The following is a 23,992-nucleotide window of genomic DNA, read 5'->3' on the forward strand; positions in this document are numbered from 1 at the left end:
AAAACATAAAACATATCAAAATTATTGAAGCTATATAAAAAAAAAGTAATGAGGGTTAAAGTATAAACAATTTAGTTACCTTTACCATAAAGAACATCAATTATCATCTTCGTCCTGAAGGTAGTTCAATAACTACAATATCCTCATTTTTCTATTACACACCAAAAAGTTATTAGCTCAAGAAATCCATAATATTAAAAAATTAATAATAAAAAATATACCTTGTTTTTTTCTCTCTAACCCATAATAAGGTCTATACCAATAAGCTCCACAAATAAGCATATCTACCATGTTTGTTCCTAAAGAACAGTGATGTGGATCAATAACCCTCCCACCAACACTAAAAGCAGACTCAGACGCCACAATAGTGACCGGAATTACCAAGACATCAGCAACCATTTTGGATAGAATTCTAAACTTCAAGTTGTTCTCTTTCCACCATGCCAATGCATCAAAATATGCACCTGGTTCACCAATGTAAACTCCATCTTCCAAATAAGTATCAAGTTCTGACTTTGAAGTAGTAAAACTATTGACACTTGTAATATGTTGATCATATTTAGTTGTCCCAGTTTTAAGATCTTTACCCAACCGTTCGGTTAACAAAGCAAAACTACTCTTGGAAGCATCAACGCCACCGTTTGTTCCACTACTTGATGAAGGAACAACCGATGTTTTATGGTCATAACATACTCTTCGAATAATAGATACAAAGTATCACAAACTACTTGCATTTGTCGAGGAGCCTCGTTGTCAGAATATATGGCCTTGAAAGAGAAGTCGATCAATTTCATTTTTATACCTAGTACAAAAAGAGTAACAATTAAAATTAAAAAAAAATCTAATAAAACCAAATAACTCAACTAAATTCATTTTATACCTTGGATCCAAATCCGCACCAATTGAGATCAACAAATTACAATCACCCTAATATTTGTCAAATTTTGTCTTCATTTTAATGGCCATTGATTTCATATATTCACTTCCATCTAAAGCTATTGCATCCAAAGCTTCCTTTATACCAAACAACTCGCTAAGAAATAAGTTGGATGTAGGATATTCAGAACCTATAAAAAATAAACTTACATATATCCATCATATTGCTATTTAGTCAAAATAAACATAGATGTATGATATAGGCATCATATTAGTTTTTAATCTAAAAGTGATTATTAAACTAAAACAACAAAAATAAATAATACCTGAAATGATTTTTGTAGTTTCCTCAAAAAGTGCTAGAAAAGAGCAAACATCTTCAAATTTCTTCCAATCTTCGTCACTTGGAAAAATTTATATGTGGACTCTCGATCGGCATAATTTACAAACACTTCTTTGAACTCCAAAGCATTAGACAACATAGCATATGTAGCATTCCATGGAGTAGAAACATCTTGAATTAAATGCTTCTTTGACATTAAAAGTTGTTTCGCTAGCTCACTAAAGATATGATCGACCCCGGGGATGCATTCACATGTTTCACACTTTCACGAACATTGTGAATAATAGGTTCAATTTCTGCTAGACCATCTTGAACAAGCAAATTGAGTATATGCGCACAACATCGTACATGGAATAACGTTCCACCAAGAACGAGTTTTTCTTGAAGATTCAAGTTTACCCTCAACTTCTTAGCCACTACATCATTAGTTCTAGCATTATCCACCGTTAACGTAGCAACGTTTGTTTCAATATTCCACTCTTTTAGCTTAAAGAGAGAATAAAAAATATGTACTCCCGAATATGGTGGAGGCACATCAACAAAACTCAAGATATTTTCATAAAGCTTAAAATCAGAATCTACAAAATGACATGTCACTACCATATAATGAATATTTTGACCTGATGTCCATATATCCGTAGTAATGCTCACTCGGTTGACATTATTGAAGAACTTTTGAACTCTTTTTTTTCAATTCCATAACTAGAAATACAATCTTCTCTAATTGTTGCACGTGATATCTTGTTAAACGGGGGATTAGCTTCTTTCATTACCACATTAAACAAATCATACTCAACAAAGTCAAAAGGCAACTCGTGGACCATAAGCATATGAGAAATAACATCTCTCATCCGAGCATTATCAAATTTCCAAGTTCTAACCATTGACAAAGCATCCAACTTTCCTGGAAACATCATTAAATTTAATTGACCTTGTACTTTTCGTTTTTGTTTTAAAATCGGGCAATCTTTTGAAACATGCCTAAGCAATGGTGTGGTTGTTTCTTCTTTAAGTTTCTTTATTTTTTCTTTACAGTGGATACATTCACACATTTTAGTTCTGTCCTCCAACTTAATATCACGAAAATGTTCCTAAACTTCTGAAGTCTTTTTTCGTTTTCTTTTAGTAAATGGAATTTGTTCTTCATTGTTAGCTACATTTGCTTGTTCTGTACCACCACCAAGGTCATCCATTGTTGTAGCTATATTGACATCTCCATCATCAGCTGTAATAACAATAACATCAGGGCAATGAAATGTCTTCCATCACTGGAGTGGTTGTACTTGATTCAAATTATGTCGATTCAAATGGTGAGTGTGAGTCTAAATATTGATCATAATCAAAAAGAGGCGGTCGATTACAAGAAACATCGGACATCTACCATGCAATAATAATCAAATCTTATCAAGAAAGTGTTAAGAAAATAACCAACATAATTATAGAGCTTAAAAAGCTTCGGTAGATGTTTACCTGCTGATGAAACCTCTTGTGTGTCTATGCTGGAGTCGAAAACAGAGTATGATACGGTGGTCTATGATCGATGCTCAAGCTTGATAAGAAGTCCAGAAGCGGCGTGACCTGAAGTCTGATGGTCTTGTGATGAAGTTCTATCGTTTGAGGTGGAGACGGCTTGAACACAAATTCAATTGTCTCGTATGTGGTGGAGATGGCGTGTAAGGAAGCAAACCCTGACTAATTGGACGACGACAAAAAGAACGTAATGAATATTTTGACCTGATTCATTTAATGAAAATTGGCCACGTTACTTTTAAAAACTTGTAACCGATGGTCCCTTAACTTAGGCACTTTTACAAAAAAAAATCCATTTATCTTTTTTAAACCTAATCACTAATTATTGCGCATAAACAAATCTACATAATCAATATTTTGATTATATATACATATATATATATATATATATATATATATATATATATATATATATATATATATATATATATAACCGAATAATCATAAATAAACAAACGAATATAAACGAACGAACATAAACAAACATAAATGAATGTAAACAAACGTAAACGAACGAACAAGAGCATTGTTCGTGTTCGTTCGTTTAACTAAACGAGTCAGCTATCTTGTTCATGTTCGTTCGTTTATTATCTAAACGAACTTCCCGCCGAACGGTTCACGAACTGTTCGCCAAACATTCAATTCGTTTACAGCCCTAATGATGGTGTCTGAATGTTTTCGAATCGACAAAGAAGAGGGAAAGAACAATACGCAGAGGCGGATGCAAGTAAATAGAAGCAAAAAAGGAAAAGGGGTCGATTTTTTTTTTGTTAACTACGTCAACCTTTACCGGCGATACCTTTGTCGGCATCGCAATGGGCTTTAGTGGCGACAGTTATCAATAGAGTCGACACTTAGGAGAGAATTATTGTTGCGCCATTTTTTTATATTTAACGCGGCATTTATTCCATATTTAGCGGCGACATGATTAGGTTTTTAGCGGGCACCTGTCTCGCCGGTATTGGTTTTGTGCGTTCCACGAGTACCCCAACCATTGGATTAGAAACACGATCCAACAAACGTAGTTTAACAAAATATGAAAACGCAGATCCGTGTCATTGACCTTTAGCGGTGACAAATTGATATGTCGCCGCTAAAGGACCATGTCGCTGCTTTTGATGTCGCCGGTAATGGTTATTTTTCTTGTAGTGTCGGTTTCTCGGTTATCTATCTATTAATGTTGATTTTCATGAAAAAATAATAATCAAGGTGTCTGATTGATAAAAAAAAAAGGGAAAATGACTTAAAAGCTTATCGAAGTTTTCAAACCATTCAAAAAATCAATTATGTTTTGTCTGTTCAAGAGAACCCAACAAACTAACATTTTGTATAAAAAAACTCAACTTACACTCTCGTTCACTTCCCATTTAGGGTCAACATGCTAATTAAAGTCAACGAATGACATGACTTATGACGTGTAATTAAATATCGGAAAATGGCTTGTAAGACCAACGTAGTTTCAAAACCGTTCAAAAACCCCCAATCATTCAACATGATTGGGGGTTTTTGAACGGTTTTGAAACTACGTTGGTCTTACAAGCCATTTTCCGATATTTAATTACACGTCATAAGTCATGTCATTCGTTGACTTTCATTAGCCGGTTGACCCTAAATAAGAAATATAAGTTAGTTGGGTTTTTTAGACAAAATGTTAAGTTCGTTGGGTTTTCTTGAATAGACAAAACATAATTGGTGTTTTTTTAATGATTTTGAAACTTCGTTCGTCTTATAATTTGTTTTCCCTTAAAAAAAAATGTGTGGTCAACCCTAATCTTAATAAGAAATTTTGAAATTTCAAATCGAACTCGAATTTTCTTAAGATTATATGAAAAAGACATATCAAACTACCCAATGAACTCACCCTGGTGCTATCGTAAAGAACAAGGTGTTGACTTATGACTCTCACCATCTTAAATTTTCTCTTCTTTTCATACACTTCTCCCGCCACCTAACTCTGATTCCATGCAACACTATTTAATTCCTCACACAACCAAAACAAAGTACATTAATTCCATGCACCTCGTTAATTTACTCTTTCAGCCATTACAACTGTCCACCACCGTTTCTTTTCTCCATAAATAGCCACCTCCACCACCACCTTCCATCACCTCAAACATCCCCTCGGTTTTTCTGTGTTAGTGAGTGTGTGTGTCTGAGAGAGAGATAGAGAGTGTGTGTGTGAGAGAGAGATAGAGATGGTGAAGTTGTACTTCGTAGCAGTCTGTGCACTTGTACTTTTTGTGCAAAGCAATGCAAGAGACATGCCCACGACCACCCTGAGTGACAAGACTCCCACCACCGTTGATGTCGCTACTGCCACTGTACCAAGTGGAGGAGCTGGTGTTAAAGACGAGAAGAACTTCATCGCATTCGGTGGTGTTGGTGGCTTTGCTGGTGTAGGTGGAGGTGTAATTCCAACACTTGGTGGTGTTGGTGGGCTCGGCGGTACCGGTGGACTTGGTGGTGCAAGTGGACTTGGCGGTCTTGGCGGTGCAAGTGGTATTGGTGGTGGTGCAGGTGGCGTCGGTGGTGCTGGGCTTGGTGGTCTTGGCGGCGGTGTTGGCTTAGTTAAAGGTGGTGGAATCGGAGGCGGTATCATAGTTCCTTAATTGTTTTAGATTTTACCGTTATTTTGGAGTGGACGTACGTACCACATATTATTGCATGTCAGTTTTTACTCTACTTTTCTAGTACGATGTCATCCGTTTGTCTTTTTGGCCGTTTAAGTTTAAGGTATGGTTGTTAGGTGCAGGGTTATGGGGAGTTGTTACTTGTGGTTTACTTGTTCTACGTCTCTATTGCGATTCCAATATTTTATGGTTCTAATATTATGATTAATACATCTATTTATCTCTTTTCGTTTTATCAATAAACAAATCTATATCTCGCAAATGAATAGTCTCTGTATATAACAAAGATTCGAATCATATACGGTACACCGTTATGGCCGCTTATGAAAATTAGCGAGTAACTTATGACATATTTTTTAATTTTAAGTATTTAATTAATCATGCAAACAAGTCTAATTAATGTATGGACCGATTTGCATATATAGCCAATGTAATTTGTGTTCTCAAATTGTTCATTTATTGTGGTTTTTAAGCACTTCATATCAGATCTTTTAACGGCATCAATTTTGTTCGATGAATTACATTAAAATCTTACACGTATGTGGACAATTTTCTCCATATCCAGCTGGTTAACTAATTACATCCGTTAAACGATTTTGTTAATTAAGAGGTAGATCAATGTGTTATGGGTTGTGACCAGCCTTGGACTAGTTGTTGCTTCAGTGATCATATTTTAGGTCAGGAGATAACCACTGGGTGTGAATTGGCCGGGATGGTTTGTAACATAGCCGCCATTGATAGGATTTATCCTTTTACTCATAGTTAGCTGCATTAGTTTCTAATAAGAAAATATTCATGTACATTTATGATATATGTATTATGTATACAATGATTTTGCATCATATTTTAAATTTAATTGCAAAAATTCAGATCCATATATAAGGACGAAAGCAAGGTGGCACTGTCTGAAACGCGTGACTTGCATGAAAGGTTCATTTTCGTGACTGAAATTATTAACTTGGTGATCTTGGGTAACTTCTAATTTACGGAAGAATTGCTTGCTCATCTTATGCTATAACTTTACTAAACAAAACGTCTTTTCATCAACAAACCGCGAGTTGTAAGAAAGCCAATTAATGACCTTCAGCCTTGATTTTTTTTATTATAAATAAAATAAAAAAAAACAGACAAAATAGAAAATTTTAACAAAAGAACTAAAACAAACAAACCTATTGTATTCATCTGCTTATGCCTTTGGACATAAGAAAAACTTGTAATAGAGGAACAAAAGAACAAAAGAATGGTGGAGTTAACACGAGAAATATAACAGAGGAACACCGGTAAATATAAGGTTTTAAAAAGTTTGTCCAAGCCGCTCCAAACGTATATGGGGCCTCGGGCGAAAAGAAAGAAAGGACCCTTAAAGACAAATATCATAAAGATTAAAAAAATATCATTTATTATTCCCTATAAACGCGTATAATTAGCAATAACAAGCAAGTCAAATTGTTTATTTTTTGAGCTAGTTTGAGTTTGAACCAACTTTAGACCCTAAAAATAATTTGGTCCCCTGGAGACGTGGGCCCTGGACGGTCGCCCGGGTTGCCCACCGTCTGGACCGGCCCTGAGCTTGTCATGACTCCAAGGCTTGTACTTATCGTCAAATTTTAATAAAATGTCACCTTAAGTCATATATTTATATAAAAATGAATAAAACTAGAAAATACAAATGGAATTATGAATTATATATAAATTTGTCATCTTAAGTCATGCCTTATAAATGACGTGGCTCGTCATTTCTTGTAAAAACTTAAGGCTTGACATTGTCGTCAAGTCCTCACTTAACGTTATTTAGAACCTTCATAAATATTAAACTTGTTCTCTAAGTTTTTACTCATGAAAAATGAAAGACTTAATGAGAAACATCAAAGATTTACTCTGGTATAGTAAAGGAATTGATATCTAATCTAATACAAACACTGAGGAAAGAATAAAGACTAAAAACAAAATAAGGAAACTTTCCATATTTGTGAATTATTACAATACCCCCCCCCCTCCCCCTAATTTAGAATTTGATATATTCTTCATGGCCAACAACTCTTACACTTTCATGAACTTCATATGTGCCAATGGAGTGAAATCTTCTATCGTATGGTTACTCTTATCCTCGAACACCGTGTGTTTTACAAGATTTATACTTTACTTGTCGAAATAAATGCTAACATGTCCACTACATTTACATGTTATTTCACTGAGAAGATGATGAATCCACATTTACATGTTATTTCACTGAGAAGACGATGAATCCACATTTACATGTTATTTCACTGAGAAGACGATGAATCCACATTGCTTAACAAGTCGTTGTGGCAGCCATAAAATCAGCCCCACATGAAGAGACTGCCACATATTTTTGTTTTACAAACACACAAATAACCAAATTATCACACAAATAGATACCATAGCTCATGTACTTCGTATGTCCATCGCATATCTAGCCAGATTATCATGTAAATAACTAGTAACATCAACTTCTTTCTTGCCCTTGTATATACCAACAACATGTGAGATGTTTGGCAATTCAAAATTTGCAATACCAACAACATGTGAGATGTTTGGCAATTCAAAATCTACAATACCAACATGTGAGACGTTTGGCCTAGTGTGCATTTTAAATACGCCTCGTATGGTATAAAAGATTTAATTTGTTCTTTTAAAACTTTAATATATTTGTGAAACCAACGTGTCAGAATTTGATCCTAAAAGCTCAATTTAACGATTAATGTTTGAAAAATCATAATTTCAAATATGAGGTTGATCAATCAAATATCATTACAAAATTTTAATGAATTATAACAAGTTATGGCCTTCTAAACATTCAAATATATCATCCTTATTTTCAAGTACATATCAAAATAGTTAAGGTTTAGGGAGCCCAGTGAGCAATATCAGAATCAGATCTTTGAATGAAATTAGGTAATGAAATGACCCAATTCCTATGTCTTAATTCTCAAAACATTTTATAAAAGATTTTCAAGAAATATAAGTAAACGACCATAAAATTTTATACTATGAAAATGCATATACCCCTAAACCCTAACCAGAGTTCTCTACTCTTAAATAAGCCCCCTCACACTCTAGGGTCTAAATGATCTATGGCTTCTCCTAAGTTGAAGCTACCCACGGATAACATGTTGCCATTAACAAAATAAGTAAGTCAATTAGGACAACAAAGTTCATGTAAGAGAAACTAATCTACTGGAACATGTAGATAATCATGTGACTATTACCATTATACTCATGGAAGGTTGTAGAAAATTCCATCGCTAAGAATATAGCTTAAGAGTTTAGGAAATATCTTCCTTATAACTCATTATAATCACCCCCTCCAAAGTTTTAGAGTTTACAAAATAACTTCCTCTAACTCAAGGGAATCACTCCCTCCATTCTTTAGAGTTTAGGGAACTACTTCCTGATAACTCAAGGGAATCACTCTATAACACTTATTTTTTGTGTGTGTTTATTTATTGATTTAAAGGAAATAAGAATGATGGTTTAGGAAGGAATTAACTTTGTGACGCAGCCAAATGATGGTCGCAACACTTGCCAACTCGATAAGTCATGACGATTGATGTGTTCTATAACGGTTCACATTGTGTAGCATCCACAACCAAAAATCTTAGGTCTCGAGTTTTGAACCATATTTAAAGGCACAAACTCCTAGGGTTTTCTTTCTTCTCAGTCTCCATCCTCCATAAACACTAGAGTAGGAAACCTAGCTTCCTTCATGGATTAATGAGATTTAGTGCAATTTGAGTGAAGTTCTAAGAAGAAGGAAGGCGGCTTTGGTGCAAAGGAGTTTAGATTCGAAGAGTATCAAACTTATTGTCATCTATTTTTTCTCTGTAAGTGTTAAAGTTTGCATCTTTATGTTTTTTTGGCATCTAGATCTAGTGTTTAAGTATGTTTGGTCCTTTTTGCTATGTGGTCCTTGGAGTTTGGAAAACTCTAGGTTTGTGGGTTGTCTTAGATGGCTTTTTGGACTCAATAAGATGAAAAAGAGTGCATGCTAAGCTTTCATTGAACCATGGAAAAAAGTCTTAGCCTTTTTTGACCTTGTTTTGACCCAGGGTTAGTGTTTGGGATGGTAGGGGTTTGCATGTTGATAAACTTTGGATTTTTCTCCATTATACACTTTCCAAGATAGTGTTTGTATAGTTATAGCCCCTGGCTTAATGGATTAAGCACTTCATAGACGTGGGTGTTCTGCCCAAGAAGTGACACACGCCCAACCCTTAGTTGCAGTGCGAAGCGTGGTATGGTTCAACACTATTTTGGATTATAATGGTCATGATGTGACCAAATGTTGGTTGCAATGTGTTTTATGTTGACCGTTGACATTTGACAAATTTGAATTTTGGTCAAACATTCAGGAACATGAATTTTCGGGCTAAGGTTTGACCCCTGATTGGTAAATTTTAGTGGTTCGTGCTAGTTGAATCATTTGAGGATTCTTGTGTGTGAGACTTAGATTTCTAGCTTCAAGTGAGTTTTCTCATTATGTTGTGTGTGAAAATATATGTCCTTTTTATAGCAGGATGTTTGTGTGATGTTAGTGTAAGATTATGTGATTAGATTAAAGTAGTCATTTATTGTGATAATTAGAATGTTGTATGATGACATCCTATGTAATACCCTATTTATTTATTTAATAAATAAGTAAAGTAATAAATACATAATATCCCTAAAAGCGGAATAGTGTGGCAAGAAGTTAGTTTCGGGGGTTAAAAAATCATAATTGAAAGTTTAAGGGGCTAAAATACCATTATCGGGATTTAATTTGAATAGATTTTGGGAAACAAGGGCGAAATGGTAAATTCCAGATTCAATTTGTAAAGTTTTCTAAGGGCAGGGACTAGTCGGTAAGTTTTGGGATTTATTATGGAAAGATTTATGGAAGGAGGGGCTGATTAGTAAAGTATGGGACTTCACTTGTAAGGGATTTCCAGGATTGGGGTTGAAATGGTAAAATAAGGACCGAGTTTGAAAAGAGATTGGGAAGGAGGGACTGTTTATGTCGTTATGGCATAATGTTTACTAGCCTCAAGTATAAAACCTTGCTTCACCGGTTAGCAAACCCTAACCCCCCCCCCCTTATGTGCAGCCGTCACCCCACCTCCCTCCAGCCGTCACCCCTCCTTCACTCACCTCCGACGTCGCCTCCGTAACACTCCAGTGAGCCAAGAGCGACTGCCATTACGACTTCGACGAAGGGATCGAAGCTCGACATCAGGGCTGATGTCGTTTTCTCAACCGTCGCCGCAGATGACAAAGCCGGAGGCCACTGTCGCCGTCATTTGGTTCTTCCTCCACTGCTCCCAGCGACGGATCTCCTCTCCTCTCCGCTCCATTCTGTGTTGCTGCTACGCCGCCACTGCCACTCCAGCCGTTGTTCCGATGCCTCCATGTCGTCCAAGCGCCGCATACCGCCGTGTATGGGCAGCTGTGAGTGGGATCCAATTTTTGTATGTGTGTGTTTCGCTAGTGAGGTCTAGAGGATCGTTTCATGGTTGAAGATTGGAAGAAAACTCCTCCGCCACCACCATGAGGTGGTGGCTGTTATGGCAAGATATTGATATCGCCGTCGTGCGCCACCGGAAGGGGTGGCTGGATGCTTGAAAAACGAAGCATGGGTGGGTGTGGTTGTAGTTTTGTTAGCAGCAGGTGTGTTTGTGTGTTTTGCTTAGTTGGAATTTACAAGAAAAGCCACCACAGCCACCACTCACCACCGCCGGCAACCAAGGTGGTTATGTGTGTGTATGTTTAGCTTAGTTAGTGGGTGTGTTACTTTGGTATTTTCATTGTAATTGTAACAAAAAATGGAATAATGAAAGGAACTTGAAAACCACCACCTTAGGGTGGTGGCTACCGCCACCGGCCGCCGTGTCAGGTGGCGGTGTGCTAATCTTGTGATTGATTCGTTTGGGGTGCTAGAAACCCTAATGGGCCTAATGAAGCCTAATGGGCTTAGTGAAACTCTAATGGGCTTAAAGGAGCTCTAATGGGCCCAATGAAGCTTAATGGACTCTAATGGACCCAATAAAACCCTAATGGGCTTATTAAGATTTTAGTGGGCTTAATAGGCCCAAGAAAGCCCTAATTGACATAAAAGGCCAACAAATTGATAAATGGGCTAATATTTGGACTGGAAAACCCTAATGCCAATGAAAACCTAACTTTAAGAATTAATCGGGTCACACACACGAGAATTATTTAATAACTTGATATATTAAATAATAATCATTGGCAGGAATTAATCTAAGCAATATTGGACTTAATGAATTAAGTCCTTAATGGGTTAAGTAGGAAACTTAACCCTAATCATCATTTTATGTGAAACCCTAATTTCACTTGGGTTTATTGTTGCGTCTTTCTATTGGGCCTTGATGATTGGGTTATTAAATGGGCTATCCAAGATCAAGCAAATAGTCTAGAGTAATTTAATGGACCTAGGGTAAGGCCCATGTAAGGGGTTTGGCCCAATTTGGAAAATTGGGCCATAGATAAGCCATAGTTTGGGCCTTAATGATTATATGATGTTGGGCCTTAGAATGAGACCATGTATAGGCCTAGGCCCAGGCCCAATTTGGAAAACTGGGCCATGTGTTGGGCTTTGATTCCTAATTGACTTTGGGCTTACGGATTGGGCCTTAGGCTTGAATAAGCCAAGCTAGGGGTAATGTATTTACCCAAAGAATGTATGTATGGTTACGTATTGGGACCCAATTATTAATTGGGTGTTATTTTGGTGTTGACAGTTCGGGAATCTGTCAGCAAGCAGCTGGGGTCGAGTCTGCGGGACTTCAGCAAGTGTGGGATTGTGTCTTCGGGACTTCAGCAGTGTGAGGTGAGTTACCTTCCAGTAGCGGTGGGTCTACGGCCACAATGTCGGCTTACCAGTAGGAGTTGTATGATTAGATGATTGTCTCTGTGATATTCATCTAGGTTTGCTACTACCTAATATGTTTATGTGCTATTATGATATGATGCTATGTGTTAGTGACAGTAGGGGAGATAGTCCCCAGATTACTGATCGATAGGGCCGAAGGGGTAGTCATGCCCAGCCATGCTAGATAGATTATGTGATATGTGTTATGTGGTAGTAATAGGGGTGAAATAGTCCCCAGTATCCGGTCGAGAGGACCGAAGGGGAGACCAGCACCCAGATATGCTAGTTAGTATCCGGTTGAGAGGACCGAAGGGGAGGCTAGCACCCAGATATGCTAGTCAGTATCCGGTCGAGAGGACCGATTGGGAGGCCAACACCCATATATGCTAGCCAGTATTCGGTCGAGAGGACCGAAGGGGTAGGTCGGGCACCAAGATATGCTTAACAATATATGTATGTTATGTGATTATATGGTATGTGGTATGATGGGGGAACTCACTAAGCTTCGTGCTTACGGTTTTCAGTTTTGGTTTCAGGTACTCCGTGTTTAAAGGAAAGGAGTCGGCTTGATCGCAGCGCATCACACTATGGTTTTCCGCACACGAGATCTTTGGGATTACACTCTGATGTTGTTTTATGATAACATGTTTGATTATTTCTACTTGGTTTTGACATGACATGATATTACAGATGTTTTATTACACTGTTGGTTTTATAATGGCGTATTTAAAAATGAAATTTTTGGCCTGTATTTTTAGGATGCTACATCCTATTAGGTATTATACGATAATGACTTAAATGCTTAAGGCTCTGAAGAAAAGAATAATGATCACCAGTCAAAAAGATTTTGGTAAGAATGATGTTTTCTCTTATAAACACATGTGTAGGGAATTAGTTTGGATGGTAAAAATGATATGTGTAAGCATTATATGACAACAAAGCAAAGTAAAATTTGGTGTATGAAAGAAAAATCAAAGATAAGGTAAAACTTTGTATTACGCATGTTTGGGTTAAGACAAGATTTTGAGTTGTAATCTACAATCCATCATACAACATGAAATGTTGTTTTAGTTGAAAAAATAGGCACCATTTCATGAAGGATTGTGATGACGGATATAATGGTTGATAAATATATATATATATATATATATATATATATATATATATATATATATACTTGACATATAAGATTCTCTTCTCAAGAAGCATTTCTTGATACACAATTATTCAAGAGTTAGTATGGATTCTTATCAAGAATGACACGTCATATGATTGGTCTTTGTTTTAGCCAAACATCACAACTATCAATTTGAAATATGAAAGATTAGAAAACATTTCTACTCCACATTTCACGATGTGTTATAAACCTACTTAAGATACGCCAGTCAAGTCACAATCTTGGAGTGTGATTCTAAGACTCGATTTTGGAACGAAGTATGACTCACATTTTTTTCATTTAACCATTTCAACAATTTACGATACCTCTTCTTAGTCATGCAAATTCACTAAGGTGTACTTTGAGGATCAATTGTCACATGGTTCCATAATCATTAGGATGATAAAAAAAGCGATACTAAAGTACTCTCCTTTCCTTTCAGATTGGAGAAACATTTCTCTTTCTGCCTTATTTGATTCTTCTTATTTGTTATGCTATACATTGAAAAAATTTTAATGATTCAGAATTACACTTAATCTTGTAAGCATAACCATATTCACTGGACTTCCCGTAAATCATGACGAATAGACTTTATCGTACTTTGTGGTGGATCTGACCAGTGCACATCAATGTGTGCTAGATCCTTTCATCTTTCACTTGACTTACATACATATGTAAACAAGGAATCAGTTTCAATTTCCCAAGTACCAAGATTTTCATGCATCACATGATTCAAATCATATTATTCCAAGTTTCTTTCCAATTGAAGCTTGGGCGATGAGAATCTTTCCTTACTTAGAAAATCACGACACTACCACACTTGATATGTCTAAGAATCAAACATTTCCATCTTTGCTATTAATATATGAACACCAATTTTCACCAATGTCATTGCAAGGATAATATAAAATAAGACAAAATCAAGATTTTTCTTTATTTATAAAAAATGCGGAAAACTTGTCCTTACAAAGCAAATACGTATGAAAACTATGTTTCTAAATATTCTTAAGCAATCTATCATAACTTCTAAATAGCAGCTCAAAAATCTAATCATCGAACCATGCGATCGAAATCCATCTCTTCGCGACCAGACTCAACTCACTTTTCCTTTAAGCTTCCTTTCTTTTCTTCGATCCTACAGAACATCAAAATGCAATCTTATCACATCATGTATTAAGAATCTATAAATAGGAACTTAATATAGTTAGATAGTAGAATTACCTGGAGTAGAACCATACAACTTGATTTTACCCTCTCTTCTCTCAGGTAGTCAGGGAAGCTTCGCTTCCAATGTCCCTTTAAATGGCAGTAGAAACAAGTGGACTCTTTTGCATTCGCATATGAAACTATCTCAGAACTGGCTTTTCTCTTATGGTAAATTCTTTTGACCATATCTAATTCCTTTCGCTTAGGAGAAGGAATCATTTTTGGGATGTCTATGTCATTGAGTATGTCCATGGCAATTTGGGATGTAGATCTTCTAATCAAATTCGCTTGACTAGTGCGCCAAATCATTGTTGATATTCAGTAGCAATTAGCAAATATGTAAGATCAATAAGGGTCCCATCGTGATCTGTCATATAGTAGTCTCTAAAAAATTGACCATACAACTTGGGAAGTGGCTGAAGAGCCAAGTCAACAGCCAACTTCCTCGAAAAAGCGACACCCAACATTCCCAGCAGACTATCAATATGCAACTTCATCTCCAAGACGTGAGCACAGAAAGACTTTCCATCTTCGTGTTTACTGACCAATAGGGCTTGAGTGACCATGAACTTTTCAAGTCGACGAACATGTGGGTCGGGGAGAATTATTTGAGGAGGTGGAGGAAGTGAAGAATGATTTCTAGTTCCTCGATCGAAACGTGGAACGATATCTTCATGTGGAAAGTTTTTTCCAAAAGGATAAGGTAGACCATAGTTGTGAAAACTAGACATCTACAAGAGGGGGGGGGGGGGGAATTCAAGATAGTTGATTCAATCCTTAATATAAAACCCAAATGAAATATTAAGTCTACGACCCGACACAATAATTTATAATTCGGAAGAGGGATGTCGTAATCCAATTGCAAACTATTTATCGGTAGGTAAATGACGATTTACCAATTCCACCACGAAAACGAAATTTTTTAAATGAATTAGGTTTTTAAATGAAACTCCTAGATCTTTTGAGATTCATTGAATTTTTCAATGGCATGTTTAATTTCGATTATGGCCTTCAAGTTTGTGACTGGGATACCGAGGATCACAAACAAGGTGTGAATAACCATGCAAATCAGCTTGGCACTCTCAATGTCATTAATCACCTAATCAATGTGTCGGTTAACCACACACGCTTCATTGATCGATGATAATTCATGAGCTACCCATTTCCATCTTTCAATAGTCCCATATTAGTGTGCTGATTTATCGCACACGCTCCACTAACGACCAATAAGGTGCAATGTGCAATTTCATAGGTTAGCATTAAATTCATATCTTTCCTAAAGTAACTAAGATTGGGAATTTATAAAATATTTAGTTACTTGGTATTTCATTATACTTTTAATGAGGATTTAAGTGTCCTATCAAACCCGTTCGGCTAACGACCCTCCGTTAGTCAAGGGTGTGGTGGGTAAGAGTGGATACCCAATGTGTAATATCCCAAAATTACAGGCCAAAAATTTCATTTTTAAATATATTATTATAAAACCAACAGTATAAGAAAACATCCATAACATCATGTCATGTCAAAACCAAAGTAGAATAATCAAAACATGTTATCGTAAAACAATATCAGAATGTAATCCCCAAGATCTCGTGTGCGGAAAACCATAGTGTGATGCACTGCGATCAAGCTGGCTCCTTTCCTTTAAACACGAAGTACCTGAAACCAAAGCTGAAAACCATAAGCACGAAGCTTAGTGAGTTCCCCAATCATACCACATACCATACAATCACAAAGCATACATACTGCTGGGCAATTCTGGGGTGCCCGACCTACCCGGTACGACCATTCTGGGGTGCCGACCTACCCGGTACGACCGTTCTGGGGTGCTGACCTACCCGTGTCAAGCCATTCTGGGACCCATGTCAAGCCATTCTGGGACCCATGTCAAGCCATTCTGGGGTGCTGACCTACCCTTCGGTCCTAACAACCGACCCTCGGGGACTATTCCACCTCCTACTGCTACTATCACATATATCATAACAAAAACATACTATCAGACATATCTGGGGTGTCCGAACTACCCTTCGGTCCTAACAACCGAACTTGGGGACTATTCCCCTCCTACTACCACTATCACATATAACATATCATGCCATCATATAAACATATCATCACATACTGTTAGACATATATGGGGTGTTTGACCTACCTTTCGGTCCTAACAACCGAACTCTACTACTATCACATATAACATATCATGCCAGCATATAACATTTCAGGTAGTAGCAAACCTAGATGATATCACAAAGACAATCATCTAACATACAACTCCTACTGGTGGGCCGACATTGTGGCCTTAGACCCACCGCTATTGGAAGGTAACTCACCTCACACTGTTGAAGTCCCGAAGACATAATCACACACTTGCTGAAGTCCCACATACTCGACCCCAGCTGCTGGCTGACAGATTCCCGAACTCTCACATAGATACGAGAAGGACACCTATTCATTCGGCAATCGACGCCCTTCTTCAATTCCGACAATTTAAGCTTCTCCGGCGACAACCCCTCTAGCACCGTCTAATACGACGATCGTTGAATGCAAGAACCGACCTACTAGAGTTGCCTTCTCAGTTTTCTCTCCCCACTCTCCTTTCTAGCTGAAAAGGTGCTTAAACCTCGCCATTGGAGTTGCTTAGAAATTGGAATGTTAACAGATCACTAGTCACAACCGGTTATCGCATTAACTCTCCACATATTCGCTTGAGCCTCCCTTCGACTGGAACAAAATCTCATCAAGAAACTTAGTGTGAACGCCTAGAGTGAATACGATACTCAACATAGCTTCTAAAACCCACCGGAAACCTGTTGTCGGAAGTCAACTTCTCGTTAAACATCCTCACAAGTCGTCGGGCTTAATATCCCCTGCCACCCATTCCTAGCGATGCACTTCCTCTCTCATACCTTAATTTTATGAATGAAATAAATCACACTTGCTCACTCCACCAGAGATGATAGTAGTCATCGACTGTTAAGGGAGTGAGTCAAAGTTCACAAACACAACTACATGATGCAGCCTCTCAAACGACCCTCACTCATTCTTAACCCTAATCCATGAAAAGTATGAATATATAAGTGGAAGAAGGGTGTTGGGGTCTTTTGAAGCAATTGAGATTATTGGTCCTAAAATGAGTAAGAAATACTCCCAGCAGGATCTGCATCCGATTGGGGAGAATGAGACAAGCCAAATTCTGAAATTGGCATAATTGGTCCTGAGGGTTTGATCAGGTGGTTATTTCTACCATGATTTAAGATTATTATGACAAAACAGTTTTTGGAAAATACGATTTAACCCCTGGCCAGAAATCCCTTGCAAATAAAGTCCAAAATTTACCAATCAGCCCCTCTTCTACAAATTGTTCTCAAATGAAGTTTATATGCTACCATTCAGCGCCTAAGCTTCCAAAATCTCTTCAATTTGAGTCCCAATAATTCACCACTTAGTCCCTGCCTTCAATAATACTTACAAATTAAGTCTGAATTTTACACTTCAATCCACGAAACTCTAAATCATGTCATTCGACTCCCCGAAACCAACACCCTGATAAATATTATGGACCTTATGGCTACCATTCATCCATTAATTTTATCTGTTTATTTATTTAATAAACGGGGTGTTACAACTCTCCCCCACTTAGATTAGATTTCGTCCTCGAAATCATTTCTTACAATTCCATACACGCCGAACCACCCTATAAACATGGTCAGCATCCTGGGCACACCCTAGCCTTCCCAGGGTAGCCGTGACCAATCTTCGCAAAGCTCTAAAATCCGCAGATGAACGAATTCCTTGCAACAAGATCACATCTACTTCATCTGAAATTTGTTGTCTCGGGATGGTCTGAATCCCTAATAGGCCACTTATACTGAATCAATATCGTTGAATCTAGCATGTTTATCCCTCAACTGACTACTCAACTTCTGATAGCTCGAGGTTCACACTATAAAACAAGGTCACAGACCCAATTATCCTTGCAGACCACTATTACTTGACCAAGGCACAGATAATCCCGTTGTGAGTGACTTGTCACTTCCTAATCAACCGGCTATTACGTCTGTATTTGCAACCTAAAACACAAATACTAACCCTGCCCAAGTGCTGAAACTGCCTCAAGCAGAATGTTGCCACATGGCTGCTTTCCAAAATCTAACGAGACCTCTTCTGGTCTCAATCCGTTCCCAATCATCTGAACACCAGGTTCCGGGTCGGCTGCGGAGCCAAAGGGCTCCACACTTAGTCGACTTCTGAATGAAATCCTTCTCTAGAACTAGTTGCCACTAGTTATCATGCCACTGTGGTTCTAACAATCTCCTGATCCAACTGATCGGGTCCATGCGTCGAATCCTAACGTTACCGAATCCAAGGCTAAAAGTGATGGCTCCATGACCAACGGTAGCCTTATCTCACACACAATCTTATACAGTCCATTGCTTTCCTGATCCCATAACTGTAGTGGCGCTCCTACAGTCCTATCACTGGCTCAACCATAACTAATCCATCTGGGTAATTCCGAAATCCAATTCGTGGATTTCCTTATCCTTAATGCTACACCCGAATTGGTGGGTACTATTATTCCTTTTGCGTCCTAACAACGCGCTCAAACTTATCTACTAACCTAGTGAATGCTGCGGTTACACCCACAGTCTCACAACACTCTATCACTATCTGACCGCTAGTGAATGCTACGGCTATACCCACAGTCTTACAACACTTCCCATGCTAACTAACCACTAGTGAACGCTACGGCGACCCCCGTAGTCTTACAACACTTCCATACTATCTGACTGCTAGTGAATGCTACGGCTACCCCCGTAGTCTTACAACACTTTCCATAATATCTGATCGCTAGTGAATGCTACGGCTACCCCTGTAGTCTTACAACAGTTTCCATACCATCTGATCGCTAATGAATGCTATGGCTACCTGTGTAGTCTTACAACACTTTCCATACCGGTCGAACACGCACTCGACCTAACACACAACTAAGCTTGAATCCTAACTGGAACTCTAACCTGGTTCCCGAAACCTGCTATCACGTGACCCCACTGTATTAGTACCGCACCCATACCCATGATCAAAGCGTCACAATAACCCACGAAATCATCTAAAACCTCTGGCATGGTGAGAATAAGTGTCTCGTACAGCCGCTGTCTGAGAGTCTCGAAGGCTGCCTGCTGCTCAGGCCCCCAACAAATGGCCACCGACTTCTTGGTCAGTCGGGTCAAAGGGAACCTCAATCTTGGAGAAGTATCGAATAAATCTCCAGTAATAACCCGCTAGACCCAGGAACTCCGAATCTCGGATGTAGACCTCGGAATCTCCCACTGCATCACGGCCTCTATCTTGGCCGGATCAACTAGAATACCCTTCTGGTTGACAAGGTGCCCAAGAGATTGCACCTCGCGCAACCAGAACTCACATTTGGAGAACTTTATATAAAGTCTCTCCCCCACTTAGATTCGACTAAGTCTTCACTGACGATAACCTGTACTTACCAGTGCTAGCGATCCATCACCAATCAAACCTTAAGATCGCTCATCCTCTGAAATCTTGAAGAGTACTCTTGAAATCTGGTCCAATCTGACACCTCAATCCATCTCCCATGCTGTCAATTGAAAGTCTCAAGCTTCACTCTGGCTGACGAATCCTCGTTCCTACTTCCAATCTTGCAGTACCACTGAACTCTAGCCGAACATATCCAATGCGAAAATACAATTCTCTTGAACATGCGATGACCAACCACTTGTGCATCTAACACCCGCGACTGACACCACCCTTTTCATGTCACTAGCTCTGTCCTAGCAACGGTAGTGCCTTGAACTCCAAAGTTCATCCATAGACAATTACCGACCACACTTGAACAATGATAGAACCCTAAACGCTGACTCCATTGGAGAACTATCACTCTAACCCTGACCGAGTATCCTCTAAATAATTCTCCACAAAGGTCCGGAATGATAACGGTACACGCAGAACCCACTCTACAAGATGCGTCCAACTGTGGGTTCGTCAAGGACCTTTCGGCATGCAGGATGGCATATATGATCCTTGATAACCTAAACACTAGCAGGAAACCGTCTCGAGATCTATCTTATCCAAACTTACTCATAACTCCAACGCGATACGTATCCCTAACATCCATCTAGTAGCAATAGACGATGACATACCCGCAAGATCTGGAGGAATACTAATCACCTTATGCTGACATGATCAACCCTACTACCCTGTAGTAGCCTAAACCCTCAGAGCGACAAACTCCCTTGTGCACTGTCATGTACGTGCTGCACGGACTCAGGCCCTGCTGGCCTTTCACCCGATGATCAGAAGTCATGGGTCTCTTCATTGGACCCTCTACTATACGCACCTGGCAGAACCCTCTCTTTCCAGGGTGCTCCAAATTGATCTCGCATCTGCAGCTTCTTGGAAATCATATCCTCCAGGGTCTGACACCCTGCCATGCTCACCAACTCACTTGCCAATGGCTAAGCTGCAACAACTGGAACATCCTTTGTCCCTAAACTGGGTCACAAACTCTTCCTTGAAGCTTCTCAGATTCTCCAAGACTCTCACTGATTCGAGTATGGATCCTGTGCTTTCAGTAGTACGGGCCCAATACTGCCTTCCACACCTATCCATACTTTCCTCAGCAATCCTCCTGAATCCTCCAAGTCACTTCCTCAAACTGGTACATCCAAGTCTCACTAAGCCTCACTACTAACCCACTGATACATATCCTAGGCTTACCCTAGGGAAATCTCCGACCCCAAAGCAGTCCTCAGCTGCTGAAGGCCTCCTCGTAATGCCAATTAGCCATCACCTGAATACCATCACATGTAACGAGACTCGGATAATCCTTTAAGTAAGGAACTCATCCCTACAACGGTTAAGACTCAAACGAGAGCTACGCAATAGGGTCAAATCCAATACTCTAAGATTATTCAACCCTGATTACATGTGACTTAACGTATTCACCTAATAGCTAACTCCCATTACTCAGAGTCCCCCAAAGCATAGAGCAAGCAACATTCGGACAAAAAGGAAAATCTAACCATCATATTCCAGTCAAACCATTCTATCCTCTAGTCAAGAATCTGTACATACAATTCAAAGGCTCATACAATCAGGCGTAACCTAAACAGGCTGTCCTATCATTGACTGATCAGTACTAGCATGCAAGTCTACAAGCACATACAATAGGCATATAAGGCATCCTCCAAGATCCTCAACCCTAATCTAGCATTCAGTTCTCATAACCATTTCATATCATAAAATATCATAACATGAATGGGTATCTTGGGGAAAACTTACATGAGCTCGGCTGATTGCACGCATCACACACCTTGTTCTTTTCAAAGTCATTTTCTCTTTCCAAACTTCTTTTTATAAAATCATTTTACTTTTGAAAATTTTCATACCAAGTCCTTAGTTTGAGTTCAGACACACCTGAGAGTGTTCCCGAATCCCTCAAACCAAAGATCTGATACCAACTTGTAATATCCCAAAATTACAGGCCAAAATTTTTATTTTTAAATATATTATTATAAAACCAACAGTATAAGAAAACATCCATAACATCATGTCATGTCAAAACCAAAGTAGAATAATCAAAACATGTTATCGTAAAACAATATCAGAGTGTAATACCCAAGATCTCGTGTGCGAAAAAACATAGTCTGATGCGCTGCGATCAAGCCGACTCCTTTCCTTTAAACACGAAATACCTGAAACCAAAGCTAAAAACCCAAGCTGAAAAACATAAGCACGAAGCTTAGTGAGTTCCCCAATCATACCACATACCATACAATCACAAAGCATACATACTGCCGGGCAATTCTGGGGTGCCCGACCTACCCGGTACGGCCATTCCGGGGTGCTGACCTACCCGGTACAACCGTTCTGGGGTGCCGACCTACCTGTGTCAAGCCATTCTGGGACCCATGTCAAGCAATTCTAGGGTGCTGACCTACCCGCCGGTCCTAACAACCGACCCTCGGGGACTATTCCACCCCCTACTGCTACTATCACATATATCATAACATAAACATACTATCAAACATATCTGGGGACCCTTCGGTCCTAACAACCGAACTTGGGGACTATTCTCATCCTACTACCACTATCACATATAACATATCATGCCAGCATATAAACCTATCATCACATACTGTCAGACATATCTGGGGTGTTTGACCTACCTTTCGGTCCTAACAACCGAACTCTACTACTATCACATATAACATATCATGCCAGCATATAACATTTCAGGTAGTAGCAAACCTAGATGATATCACAAAGACAATCATCTAACATACAACTCCTACTGGTGGGCCGACATTGTGGCCTTAGACCCACCGCTATTGGAAGGTAACTCACCTCACACTGTTGAAGTCCCGAAGACATAATCACACACTTGCTGAAGTCCCACATACTCGACCCCAGCTGCTGGCTGACAGATTCCCGAACTCTCACATAGATACGAGAAGGACACCTATTCATTCGGCAATCGACGCCCTTCTTCAATTCCGACAATTTAAGCTTCTCCGACGACAACCCCTCTAGCACCGTCTAATACGACGATCGTTGAATGCAAGAACCGACCTACTAGAGTTGCCTTCTCAGTTTTCTCTCCCCACTCTCCTTTCTAGCTGAAAAGGTGCTTAAACCTCGCCATTGGAGTTGCTTAGAAATTGGAATGTTAACAGATCACTAGTCACAACCGGTTATCGCATTAACTCTCCACATATTCGCTTGAGCCTCCCTTCGACTGGAACAAAATCTCATCAAGAAACTTAGTGTGAACGCCTAGAGTGAATACGATACTCAACATAGCTTCTAAAACCCACCGGAAACCTGCTGTCGGAAGTCAACTTCTCGTTAAACATCCTCCCAAGTCGTCGGGCTTCATATCCCCTGCCACCCATTCCTAGCGATGCACTTCGTCTCTCATACCTTAATTTTATGAATGAAATAAATCACACTTGCTCACTCCACCAGAGATGATAGCAGTCATCGACTGTTAAGGGAGTGAGTCAAAGTTCACAAACACAACTACATGATGCAGCCTCTCAAGCGACCCTCACTCATTCTTAACCCTAATCCATGAAAAGTATGAATATATAAGTGGAAGAAGGGTGTTGGGATCTTTTGAAGCAATTGAGATTATTGGTCCGAAAATGAGTAAGAAATATTCCCAGCAGGAGCTGCATCCGATTGGGGAGAATGAGACAAGCCAAATTCTGAAATTGGCAAAATTGGTCCTAAGGATTTGATAATGTGGCGATTTCTACCCTGATTTAAGATTCGTATGACAAAACAAGTTTTGGAAAATACGATTTAACCCCTTGCCATAAATCCCTTAC

The 23,992-nt window shown here is 38.9% G+C and overlaps 1 protein-coding gene across 1 annotated transcript; it reads left to right on the forward strand.

Moving 5' to 3' along the window:
- Positions 1 to 4,837: 4,837 nt before the first annotated feature.
- LOC111879578 (glycine-rich protein 23-like) lies at positions 4,838 to 5,612 on the forward strand. The gene has a single exon (XM_023876045.3). The coding sequence runs from the start codon at positions 4,945 to 4,947 to the stop codon at positions 5,356 to 5,358; it is 414 nt and encodes a 137-aa protein (XP_023731813.1). The 5' UTR covers positions 4,838 to 4,944; the 3' UTR covers positions 5,359 to 5,612.
- The last annotated feature ends 18,380 nt before the right edge of the window (positions 5,613 to 23,992 follow it).

The sequence above is a fragment of the Lactuca sativa genome, chromosome 6 (genome assembly GCF_002870075.4).
Source record: "Lactuca sativa cultivar Salinas chromosome 6, Lsat_Salinas_v11, whole genome shotgun sequence".
Classification (NCBI taxonomy): Eukaryota; Viridiplantae; Streptophyta; class Magnoliopsida; order Asterales; family Asteraceae; genus Lactuca; species Lactuca sativa.